The following is an 11983-nucleotide window of genomic DNA, read 5'->3' as shown; positions in this document are numbered from 1 at the left end:
GCTCTAAAGAGACCCAATTGTGCAGAGCAAATAGTTATAGAAATCTATAAATGAAAAACAAGCTGCTCATGAAGATAAAATGTCTTTAATTGAGGGGTTTTTGAAATGTAATTTCAGTGAATTTAGAAAAATCACCCAAGAGAAATTAAACAATTTAACTGGTCACCTTAAGAATGTTCCAACAGGCACATAATAATCTAAGTCTCTTTCTCCTCACAAAACAGATTTGATGTGTGTATGTTTGAGTCCGGGTCGGGTTTAGGCGCTTTTCCTCATTTCACGTTGTATGTTTTCCCTGTGCAATGTGGGTTTTCTCAGGGGAACCTGCTCTCCCCCTGTAGTACAAAAACATGAATATGAGGCTATCTGATGTCTCTAATTTGCTCCTAAATGTGAATGTGAATGTGTGTGACTGTTTGTCTTCCCCTGTTTGCCTAATAACTTGTACAGGATGTACCCTGCCTGCACTCATAATCAGTAGGGATTGACTCCAGTGCCCCATGGCCCTAAGTTGAATGAAGTCAGGCAAGAGATGGATGGATGGAAACAGCCTTTCCCGAGGCAGCTATAATGTTTTAATGCTGCTTACATATTACCTAAATAACTGCTTGATCTGTGAGAAAAACACAAGACAGTATAGTACGGTCACAAAAGAAGCCACTTCTCAAAGAAAGCTAAGTTTTCAGGATCTGGAACAAAAAACATGATGCACTTTTCTCGTCAAATGATTTGAAAATAATGTATTTGTTATCTGAGCTTTGCCTCTGTCATTCGAGTCGAATATCTGTATGAATACTCCGCTGAGGCATGTTTTACTTTCACTTCTAAAACTATCTGGAGTTAATATCACGCAGGAATCAAATGTCAAAAAATGTTTAATGTATTGCTTCATAAAACAATGAAATCATTAATAATGGATGATGACTGTCAAAAAGAAGCAACTGAGATAGCAGTTGTCACAATATTATATTACAGATCCATCTTTTTTTGCCCGTGTGCCAATATTTTCAAACTCTTTTGGCAGATTGCTGATGCTAGTGCCAACCTAAGCACAATATATTTTCAAATCTAATTACAGAGAACCTCAAGTCTGGCCCACAGTGAATTAACATATTATTCTAGTTTCTCTTGAGGTGACAGTCTGATGTCACATGATGAAATTAAATACAGCTTCTTTCCAAACATATGCATTAACTGTAAGGAGAAAGGAGACCTCCACTTCATAACATTTTTGAGTTTAAAAGGTTGTATTCCGTGTTATGTGTTTCCTAATTCAACTTAGGGTTGTGTTGGACTGGAGCCAATCACAGCTGAATATGGTCCGAAGGCCAGACACATCCCAGACAGCTCAGCAGTCTTTCACAGGCCAACAACAGAGAAACAGACAATCACATATTCAATCAATTAAGACTTCAATGTGAAGCTTAAGTGCTAACATGACACCACTCTACTACCAAAAGTAAACTATAACTATTTCTCATTATCCATGTTTGATGACATAGGTTTCTGTATAAAATGTTGTCCCCTGCAACTGGAGCTGTTAAAAATGTAGAGTGGAACAGAAATTCACACGTGAAAGTTTTGGTTAGTATTGGATGCCAATTTGTAGATTCAAAACATTGATATATTTGTCTGACATATTGTTGATGTTACCACAGTAATTGCATTGCAATTAACAGCCCTTTAGTAAAATGGTGAATTCTTGAAAATACAGTGATATACCCACAATTAAAGAGATGTTGGTCATTATTGGCTCATCTGATGGTGATAAATACACAGTGGGGTCACAAATGATCATTGTATTGACATCTTTTTAGCATAATCAGTTAATATAATGTATTCCTTGACAATAATGTGCACATATAATCAAATAAACATATTTTTTTATTTTGTCTTATTGGTGTGGGGGGTTTTGTGAGTGGGGCAGATATGCTGATAAAAAGTTGGAATGATTTCATTAAAACACATATCATCTTTCCTTAGTTTGCTCGAAATTAAGCGAATTCATCTCAAATAATAAAACACACTAGCAGATTATATAGAAACCCTTCTTTCAGATTAATATTCTATATTTACAATATGAATATAGTATATATAATATAATAAAATATAATAATAAAAAAAACATGGCATTCAATACGCAATTGTCATTACATTGAGAGTTGGTTGACCTCCTGCCACAGATTTGAGAACCTCGGGATTAATTTGAGAACTTCGGGCTGAACACTTGGAGAACCCGGTCTTAATTTAGCGGTACATTGATTCTGGTCACGGTCCATCCGTGCAGGTGCTGCAGCGGCACCGGGAGTCAGACAACCCCTCCTTTTCCAAGGGCAAGGGCGAGGTGCGCACGTTTTAGTGCTTCGCGTATCCCGATAGCGTACGTCAAAGTCGCAGGGATAACACCGCCCTCCCGAGCCGGCCCCGTAAAATTCAACGTGCCTCCATTCCGGCTGTCACGTGACAGACGAAAGCAAGAAAAAGAAAAGCAGAAGAAGAAGAAGAAGAAGAAATGAAGACAAAATAAACTACGCGGAGAAAACCGCCCCGGCAGGAGGAGGAGGTGAGTTTATCTGCACGTAACAGGTAAAAGAGCAAAAGCTGAGTGACTGACAGCTTCTGCTCGGCGGGATAATGAACTCTGCCGCTTCTCGCGTATTTGCGCAAACCGCAGAGGCTAAACGTGTAAAGCTAGTCTCTGCAGAGAGACGTGTTTTCATCCCTCGATCTCTCCCGAGAGTTTAACGTGAACGTCCAGACAATGTCCTGCTGCCACGACGCGAATGTGTCAAAGGCGTGTGAGCCGCGGCAGTCCCCATCCAAGACTGAGTCATGGGTCCAGACAGGATTAGCCGCTGGCACAGGCTGGAAAAAAACCAAACTGCTAATCTGTAACTGAGTGTGAAACACTGGACCCTCACCTGACCGCTGCTTCCTGTCTCACTCCTCTCCTCTCATACCTGGAGTCACAACAACAAGATCACACCCCGCAATGTTTGTCTCTTCCAGTCTGCAGCTGAAACAGGACGAGCTGGAGGTGTGATGGGGATGCTGGAGGTCTGTCGGATATGAGATTAACACGTAAGCAATAACTTTCTTGGACAACTGAATCAGTGGGCACGGACACGTGAAGCACCAGTCTTTCACGTGTGTCATTTGATCATTTACAAATAGTTCGTGTTGCTCTCTGGGATCTGTATTGTGTCTCTCTGGTAGTGATGCATTCATGCCGCCTCGATTAAGTTTGAGAATATATTTCACCCTGTGAAAAGCTACACAAAGATAACAAACAATGCTGTCATCAGCCATGCTGGACACAAGGGATGGGAGGTCAATATTAGTGATGTTATATTTTCGCTCCCTTCTGTTTCTTTGCTGTAAAGTAGGTCAGCTATGCAAAAGACGTGAGACCTCTCTTCTCACCTTTGCAGTGTTGGGATGTGCTGAGAATCTGTGAGATGTACAGTATTTTTTTTCCACTTTGAAACCAGAGCTTTTCTCACGACTCCCTGAGCTTGTGCCCTCTCACATATGCAAAAAAAAAAAGAAGAAGAAGAAGTGATACATGAAGTTACAGCAGGGTTGAATATTACTGTGGCTCTGTAAGTGTTCCTTCTTTCTCAACCGGATAAAATTGGATTAGGAGTTGTTTACACAGAGGGAAGGTCTGAGCTCTACTTTACAGCTGGGCATGTGACTGCACTGCATATAACCCAGGAAAATGGTCTTTGTTTTATGAGTCGGGCCTCCTAAAGTGGCCCACATTTGCAGTATTCAGCATTCCTTGTCTCCTGTGTTGTCGTTATACTTTACAAGTGGCATCATGCCTACACTGTCTGCCTTTTAGGAAAGAAAGTTGTTTGTTGGAATACAATGTCTCTATAGGTGGTGTCCAGGGATGTCTAGTGGTGTACAGACCTTTCTTGATCGCCCTGGATAGTTGCTATATAAGCTAAGCTTTTTCTTCAGCCCTGCACATTAACCTCTTTTTAACGTGAGAAGAGCAAATACATTGTTGATTCTGATCATAAACCATGACGCATCCTTGCGCATTGTTCTCCAGGTAAATAAAGAATCCGCGGCGGAAAAGGAGAACGGTCGAAGATGAAGCTCAACGAACGCAGTGTCGCGCACTATGCCACGTGCGACACTCCGCCAGACAAAACCGGCTTCCTGTTCAAAAAGGGGGAGCGCAACACCGCGTATCACCGGCGCTGGTTCGTCCTGAAGGGAAATATGCTCTTCTACTTCGAGGAGCGGGACAGCCGAGAGCCGATCGGCGTCATCGTCCTCGAAGGGTGCACCGTGGAGCTGTGCGAGTCGGCTGAGGAGTTTGCCTTCGCCATCAAGTTTGACTGCGCCAAAGCCCGGGTGTACAAGATGGCGGCCGAGAGCCAAGCGGGCATGGAGTCGTGGGTGAAGGCGCTGTCGCGGGCCAGCTTCGACTACATGAGGCTGGTGGTGAGGGAGCTGGAGCAGCAGCTGGAGCAGATCCAGGAGGCCGCCGGGGTGGGCTTTGTCGGAGCTGGAGGCCTGCAGGCCAGGCCCAAGGCCTCCAAGAGGAACCAGGTGGCGCGCTCCAGGTCCGGAGCGTCGTCGTCCTCTTCGTCCTCGTCTTCTTTGTCGTCCTCCTCATCAAACGCCGCTCCTCGGTCAATTGGCTCCGTGGGCCTCCCGGATGAGGTGCAGCTGATGTCGGGCTCCTTTAGGGAGAATGGAGTTGCGTGGAGCAAATCACCAGCTGCCTTGGCTAACGGCTGCTTTGAGGGAGCGTCGTCCTCTGTGGCCTGGGAGGGCTGCGCGGACTCGGGGAATGTGATCGGGTGTGGTGCCGACGGAGTGAGGGCCCCGCCAGTGCCGCCCAGGAGGAGAGGAGCCTCTCTGGAAAGCCCAGTTTCTCCAGGCACCGGCTGCTTCTCCAAACTCCACGACTGGTATGGCAGAGAGGTGGAAGAGCTGAGAGTGCAGTGGCTGCAGAGCCAGTAACCTAATGGAGGTGGATCGCCTCATTTAAAAAAAAAGAATAATTTTTTTATATTATTATTATTTAACCACACATTTCTATCATTCCTATGTAATCGTTTCCACTGCTGCATCATTCTGATCCCAATGCAAAGTTGAAGGCCAAAATCAGCAATCAGGAGACACAACTAAAGTATGAAATTGATCCCAGAGCTTCCCCGACACTCAGGAATCAATCTGTGTACAATCCAAGAAAGATAGTTTGCTCTCTTTTTTTTTTGTATTTTTACAACTATTTGCTGAGTTATTTTTGCCAATGACGGTTAAGAATGCGAGAAATACAGTATTAAAATGGCGGGATGTAATGCAAAGAGCTTCACTTTGAGTTTAGCTCAAACTAAATGGCTTCTTCAATATAGTGCCTGTGTTTAAGACTTTCCTACTTCCAAATATGGTTGTGGAATTCTTTTTATTTTTATTCTAACCTGCAAAAGCAACAAACCTTTTATTTCCTCCCATTTGGCATCTGTTAAGTAACAAAAACAACAGGTGGCTGCAACTAATCAACACAGTCATGAATTTTTTGGGGGGCTGCTATAAGGCTACATAAATAACGATCTGAACATGTGGAGTCAGACGGCTCCACAAAGCTCAGGTTGTCACATTGATGCATTATCCGCAACATTTCAAGCTGATGGGAAAATCCTGCGGCCGATTGGATGAAATCCCTTTGTGATGTCATACACGTATCCTCTTGCTGGATGAGGAAATGAGCTCTCGTGGCGCATGCTCCGGGACAATTGATATTCCTGCTTCAGATTTTGAAGCGTCCCACAACTTTAAACCTCCTTAATCGCTGCATCACAATCATGTAGCGATTTGATGTCGACGTGAGGATTCCTCTGGAGACTTAAGAACTTTTTGCAAATGTGTCCAGATTCTCCTCCATGCTCCCACTAGGGAGCGAGTCACCCCGGGGAGGGGGCCGTGTGGTTGCTAATGTCACACCCCCTCCCGACAGTCACTGGGGACCAGCGGTGGAAGCTGGGTGTCTCGCTCAGAGCTACGAACTCCCTTTTTATTTTTAGCCCTTGTTTGCCAGCGGCCAGATGAGGCTGTGTCATAAGAGTGTGCATCACTTGGTTCTCTTTTGACTCTTGCATTTCATCAAAGGAGATGGGTTTTTTTCCCCCTCCATCTTCCACCACTGTAACACTGCGTCTCTGTGATTCTCAGCCCAACGTTAAACGGTCAAATCTTTATGATGTCGGAATGTTTTGTAACAGGGGATTAACCCGAGCGTTACTGAATGGGTGTAACTGTTGTCGACCTACGTCTACTGTGTGTAAACATCTAACCTCTTGGCTGCAACACGAGTCTTAATGTTCCATGTTGGAAATTAACACTTAACACTTCTCACAATGGGCCTTTATAAATGATATTGTGTTCCTATATCCAATCATGGCTCTGTTTACATTTGAACTTTATTATGTGCCTCATGTTATCTATAAATCATTTAATGCACTTGCAACCATTACCATATGATCGTAGTGATTGGAGGGACTTGCTTGCTTTCTTTTTTTTTTTTTTTTTCTGCTTCATTTCTTACCAAAGGCTAATTTTTTGTGCAATCACTTTTTGACAATGTCTCAGTCACTTCAGTCTGCGTCAAAGCACATCACTACCAAGTCCAATATTCAGAAAAGCGGTACACTTTGGGTATGAAAATACCGGGACTATATTCTCTTGTACCATGACTAGTCACATCTCCGGAAGTGTGTTAGTATAAGTACAGTGTGAATGTGTCAAAACTACATCGATTTAAAACATACCAATCTGCCAAGGGAGAAATGTAGCCCCATTGCACAATAACCAATCTGATTGTTTTTTTAAAGGCATTTTTATTATTCCACTTTAAAAAAAAAAAAAAAAGAATACTATTATTACTGTGGTACCTTGAAAATGTTTTGCTGTAAACCATTCAATAAACTGTAAACCATTCAATAAACAGTGTTCATATTGTATTCATATTTCTACGGTTGAAGTTATTGCCCCTTTTGACTTGCAGCTGTCAATAGTATCAAAAAAAAATGAGCTTCGGCGAAAGTTTCCTGTTGTTTGGTCTTTTTGAAAGAAAGAGGTGGAATGAAACTGTTTTAATTTTCTTACAAAATAGCTTTGGGGATTTTCTACTAAACTTAAATGTTTGTTGTTCTCTCATCTTTATAGTTTTGCTTCCCAGGTAAACACGTACACATTCATTTCAATAGGCGATTTTGAGTAACCAGCGAACCTCAAAGGCATGTTTTTAGTTTGTGGGATGAAGCTAGAATAGCCAAGAAAAACACACACTTATGGAAAACATGGCAACTCCAGCGTGTCCAACATTAAAATCCACCCAGGGATAATCCAGCTGTGAGGCTGAAGTGCTACTAGAGGGAAAAAAGAAATCAGATATTTGCCCTGACTCGGACACTAAGCTGCAGTACATTTTCTGACCGGTACAAAAGTCCTTTAAGCTCATCCCGCTATCTACATAATCTTATTTAGAGTAGAAAGAATATATTTTTTTGGGCATTTATCTTTTCTAAACTGGTTAAGGACTGTACAAAACGATCTGCTGCACTGATGGGTGCGACACAGTACTGAAGCTATGAACACATTCCTGGTGCCTTGCAGCTTGCCTGTCACCAGGGGGCGCTGTGCATTAATTTTCAACCTAAGTCTCTAAGGCCCTCAGCCACACTCACCTGGTCGAACAAGTGACTGCTAATAAGAATTGTCTGGGAGACTACATAAAGATATAAGCTGCAAAAGAGGAAAAACATTTTATTTTTTTGGAAGCATGGAGTTGCTGGCTTGTATCAGCGATTCTGTACAGTTGCTGTCACCAGGTGAAGATGGTGAACATGGACTTCCAACAGTCATTTTTCTTACTCCACAAGTAAGCTCTGCATCTGCTGTGGTCCTGTGTAAATCTGTCTCCTCGTCCGTCCTGCCACAGCTCTCATGGTGGGCTTCAGCCTCGCCACTCAGCAGCCAGGTGTTTTCTCACCCGTGCTTCCAACACCACCTCGGACGTTTGCCCACCGGTAGTCCAAGTACATGTGTATCAAGTGAATATGAACCTAAAAAAAAAATGTGTGTTTGAGAATGTGTCCAGGGTTTGCCTTAAGAGCTCAGCTGCAATGGACGGCAGCACCGCACAACCAACAAAATTGCCTAAGGATGAATAGAAAATGAAATAAAGGGATGCATTACCTTAATTTTTAAGCATTCATTTGGAAATATAACTGTTGCCGGTGTCCGCTGTAGTGTTTTATGGTTTTATTTTATGTAACTTTGTGCTTTCTGTCACAGTTTTGCTCTGCGTGGAGGTCAATGTGGTGGGATGACCTATCTCCTGTTCATGAGCAGAACAAGTAAAGGCCAAGCTCTGGAAAAGGGCAGCGAACCTCTCTGTGTCTCACACACACAGCAAATATACAGTGACATTTGTTCTCCAACTCATCCCTTTGGAACTGTGGCGAGTCAGTGTGCCATGTCCAGGGAGCATTACAGGGTTAAGAGCTTTGCTCAGAGACCTTTAGTGGAGACCTCAAGATGACATGGCTGCAGTGAGATTCAATGTGTCCTGAGGTGGTCACCCACCCACCACCTCTTTGGCACAAGACCACCATTCACCCAAAGCAGTGTTTTTTTGTTTTGTTTTGTTTTTCCTCAGTTCGTAGGTATAAGGGCTCCCCAGGGGGGCGCCAGAGAGTTTCAGGATGGAAGGAGAAGTAAGAAAAAGCTGGGAATCAAAAGGATGCCTTTTCCCAGCACGATTTAAAAAAAACATGATCATCAGCATAAAAATCCGAATAAAAAGAATGGGGATTAAATGAAATTATAAATTGAGCTTTAGTGCGAAACCTTAAGTTCAACAACAGTTGAAGTTTGTACATAAAACCTTTGAGATTTAAGATCGAATAAAAAACACCTATATGGAACATGAGAAACGCTTTTTATTTTCTATAAATCCCAACAGAAGTTGAAAATTGCAGTATGTCTTGTAATTTCTTTTAAAGTCATTCAGCCATAAGTTGGGAGCAGGGTGTCAAACATAAGCCATATTGGCAAAAATCAGGCGGCCAAACCAACCAAGCATATTTTTTTTTAAAAAGTCTAAGAAAACGTTGAGTGATCATTAGATCATTAGAATTGGGTTTATGGCTGAGATTTTCATCACGTATGCTCTGTGCCAAAACAAAGAACATTTTTAATAATTACAAATTTATTGTGTCACCATTTCACTGGTTTGGCTCACTCAACATAAGATTGGGCTGTTTGACACCCCTGACCGAGAGGATGAGGACCTGAGATTGTTTCAAAACATGTTTTTCAACATGTTCACAAACATAACAGTGTTACAACTAAAAACATGCAGACAGAGGATACAAAATGATGTTGATTTGTATTTAATGACAATTTAATTGAACAATTTACAAGCTGACTCATTTGCCACTCATTTCAAAGCTTTAGCAAATAAGCTTACGTCATTGTTCCAATAAATTATATTTGGTTTGGTTTAAAAAAAATTAAAATAATGAATCTATATTTGTGAATGAAACATTTTCCCAACAAAATGTTATTCTTCATAAGAAAATCTATTTCTTAATTCAAAATAAAAGTACCAAATCTAATAATTTTCACTGTCTCACTGCTGAAGTTCTAAACTCACAGCACCGTCATCACCCACATTACTGTACATACCTGTCATGGATGGGTATGTACAGTAAAAAAAAAAGTATTTTCTCATGAGGATTAATACAATGGAATTAGTTTTTCTTTTTCTTTTTTTGTTTATAGTTACAATTTGTGCAGTTTGAGAGATGAGATGTGGTTTAAACCCATTGCCTCAGATAATAATAATAATTGTTCGTCAACATCATGTGTTGGTAATCACTTATTCTAAATCCGTGGATCTTGTTGAAATTTGAAGTCTTTTTTGCAGGACTTGACTAATTCTACTAACTCTCCAGTGGTGTCAGTCATTAGGACCCTGAGCTCAGTTCTTTACTTCTATTCAGTCACCTCATGTAAACTGAAGCAGGCGCGCGCGTCCTCTTGCTTTGAAATACCACAGCCGGAAGCAGATGGCTTAATCTCCTCTACTTCGACACATCTGGACTGCACTTTTTTTTTTTTTTTGACAGCGGAAATGAGGAGTCGCCTCGCCACTTTTTTTTTTTTTTTTCCAGCGTCAAGTTCGTGGCTGAAAGTTTTCTTTCCCCTCTCTCGTGCGGAGACGCAGGCGCGTGCAACCACCATGAGAGAGAACGCAACGGGAGTCCCAGCGCGCAGCTTCTCCTCCGATCTCCGCTCCGCGTCGCCCATCGTTTAAAAAACTTAACGTTAGATGCCTCTCGACACATTTCCGTTATGCGAAGTCCAACTTGTTGGTTAGTCGTCGTGCAGCGGAGGGTGAACATCGGAGATAACGGAGAGCGTGAGTATGTTGTGAACACGGAGCTCGCGCAACTTTTGTACTCTCTTTCTTCTCGCGGAGCGCAGTGAAACCCGGCTTAACTCCCACATTTAACGCCACAAAGGACTCAACTAATACGAGCTGCGGCCGCAGTGTGGACTAAACTTCATCCCGATTTCCTCCTTTTTGTTTTAATCAATCGTCCAAAAAAAAAAATAGCGCTCTTTATGGGTTTAAAGGGTCTTCTTCCCCTCCTGCGCGCTGCTGGCGCAGATTTCTTCTGCAAGAAGAAAACAAGTAAACTTTTACTTGCAATAATTTAACAACTTCAGTGCATCGGAGAGTACAACCACTACAAACTAGGTATACGTGTGTTGTCTGTGACTTGGCAAAAGCATGAACGTGTGAATTTAAGGGACTTAATATATATTTTTTTCTTTTTTACAAGTTTACGCAAGTTTCTCCACCAGTCACCATGGTGATGACGCAATTCCGAACGGGATGAGAGGGAATCTTAATTGTTAATTCTTCGCACATGGAGCAAGAAGTAGTAATGACTTGTCTAATTGCATAGAGGTGGTGGTGGTAGAGTTTGTGTGTTGCAGGATGATCAATGTTAAAATCCTGTGTGAGTCGAAATCAAATCACTCGTTTTATTTTGGACAGGTTGCGATCATGGCTGTGTTTGTTCTGTTGTAAACTCATCTATCAACCGTGGAGGGATGTGTTGTCCAGAGCTGGAGCTGGGGTAAGGTCTGGATTTGGGCCTAACCTTGACCTTTACCAGACGCTCAACCATCACAGGCCTCTGTTGAGCTTCTGGTAAATGCAGTTCAATGGGAAGTGAGCCTGTCTCAGTGAGGCCCCACTTATGAATGTAAAAGTAATATTCATTTCGTTATCGACGCGGTAGAGTGCACAGAATAGCCCAAATCGGTGTGATTTGGTTGTATTCAAAGATACTTTACTGCATATTCCATTTCTCTAGAATCTCATTAATGCCTCAAGACGCTTTTAATTTATTTTATGAGGTAAACACCTCATTTAATGCCTTTTGTGTTGTCTGAATCTGTACGCACTGCAAACATGGGCCTTCTTTGCTCAGCTGTTGAGAGGCCTTGGGGTTAAATGGGAAAAAACAATCCCTATAATTTCTTCTCGGTAACATGCAACCCAGATCAAATATACTGAGATGGATAGATACCCACAACCTCAGAGTTTTTGCACCTCCGTAGAAATGCTTTACCCCACGTCATGTTGTTTCAAATACAATAATGCAAGCATATATACATTACATTTGTTTCAGAGTTCTGTCTATCAATATATAGTTGTGGTTTCCTGCTGAATGGACAAGTATTTGCTCCTCAGATTCTATGGCAAAAGAAGATATGTTTTCAATAATTTCATATTTTTTCATTTTTTTTAACAACACTTAAATATCTGAGGATAATCAGAAGTCAAGTTTCATATTTTTAAATGCATTTTGGACATAATGGTGTACTTTACATTTTATACAGCTAAAGCACCAGTTACCATGTCGATGAACAAATA

The 11983-nt window shown here is 41.9% G+C and overlaps 2 protein-coding genes across 2 annotated transcripts in view; both read left to right on the top strand.

Moving 5' to 3' along the window:
- The first annotated feature begins 2464 nt into the window (after positions 1-2464).
- LOC308132079 (sesquipedalian-1-like) lies at positions 2465-6939 on the top strand. Its single transcript, XM_080499031.1, has 3 exons — positions 2465-2563; positions 3010-3081; positions 4064-6939. The coding sequence occupies exon 3, from the start codon at positions 4105-4107 to the stop codon at positions 4984-4986; it is 882 nt and encodes a 293-aa protein (XP_080355157.1). The 5' UTR covers positions 2465-2563; positions 3010-3081; positions 4064-4104; the 3' UTR covers positions 4987-6939.
- A 3316-nt stretch (positions 6940-10255) lies between these two features.
- Positions 10256-11983, top strand: part of sh2b3 (SH2B adaptor protein 3) — a 48152-nt gene continuing 46424 nt past the window's right edge. Inside the window, 1 exon segment of the mRNA XM_080499255.1 lies at positions 10256-10453. The gene's annotated coding sequence lies outside the window, so the exon portion shown is untranslated.

Source organism: Blennius ocellaris (genome assembly GCF_963422515.1).
Source record: "Blennius ocellaris genome assembly, chromosome: 7".
NCBI classification, from domain to species: Eukaryota; Metazoa; Chordata; class Actinopteri; order Blenniiformes; family Blenniidae; genus Blennius; species Blennius ocellaris.
This window is presented reverse-complemented; position numbering and strand designations above follow the sequence as displayed.

Excerpts from the sequence above, each read along its gene's own strand:
- LOC308132079 (XM_080499031.1), top strand. The coding sequence starts at position 4,105 with ATGAAGCTCAACGAACGCAGTGTCGCGCACTATGCCACGTGCGACACT.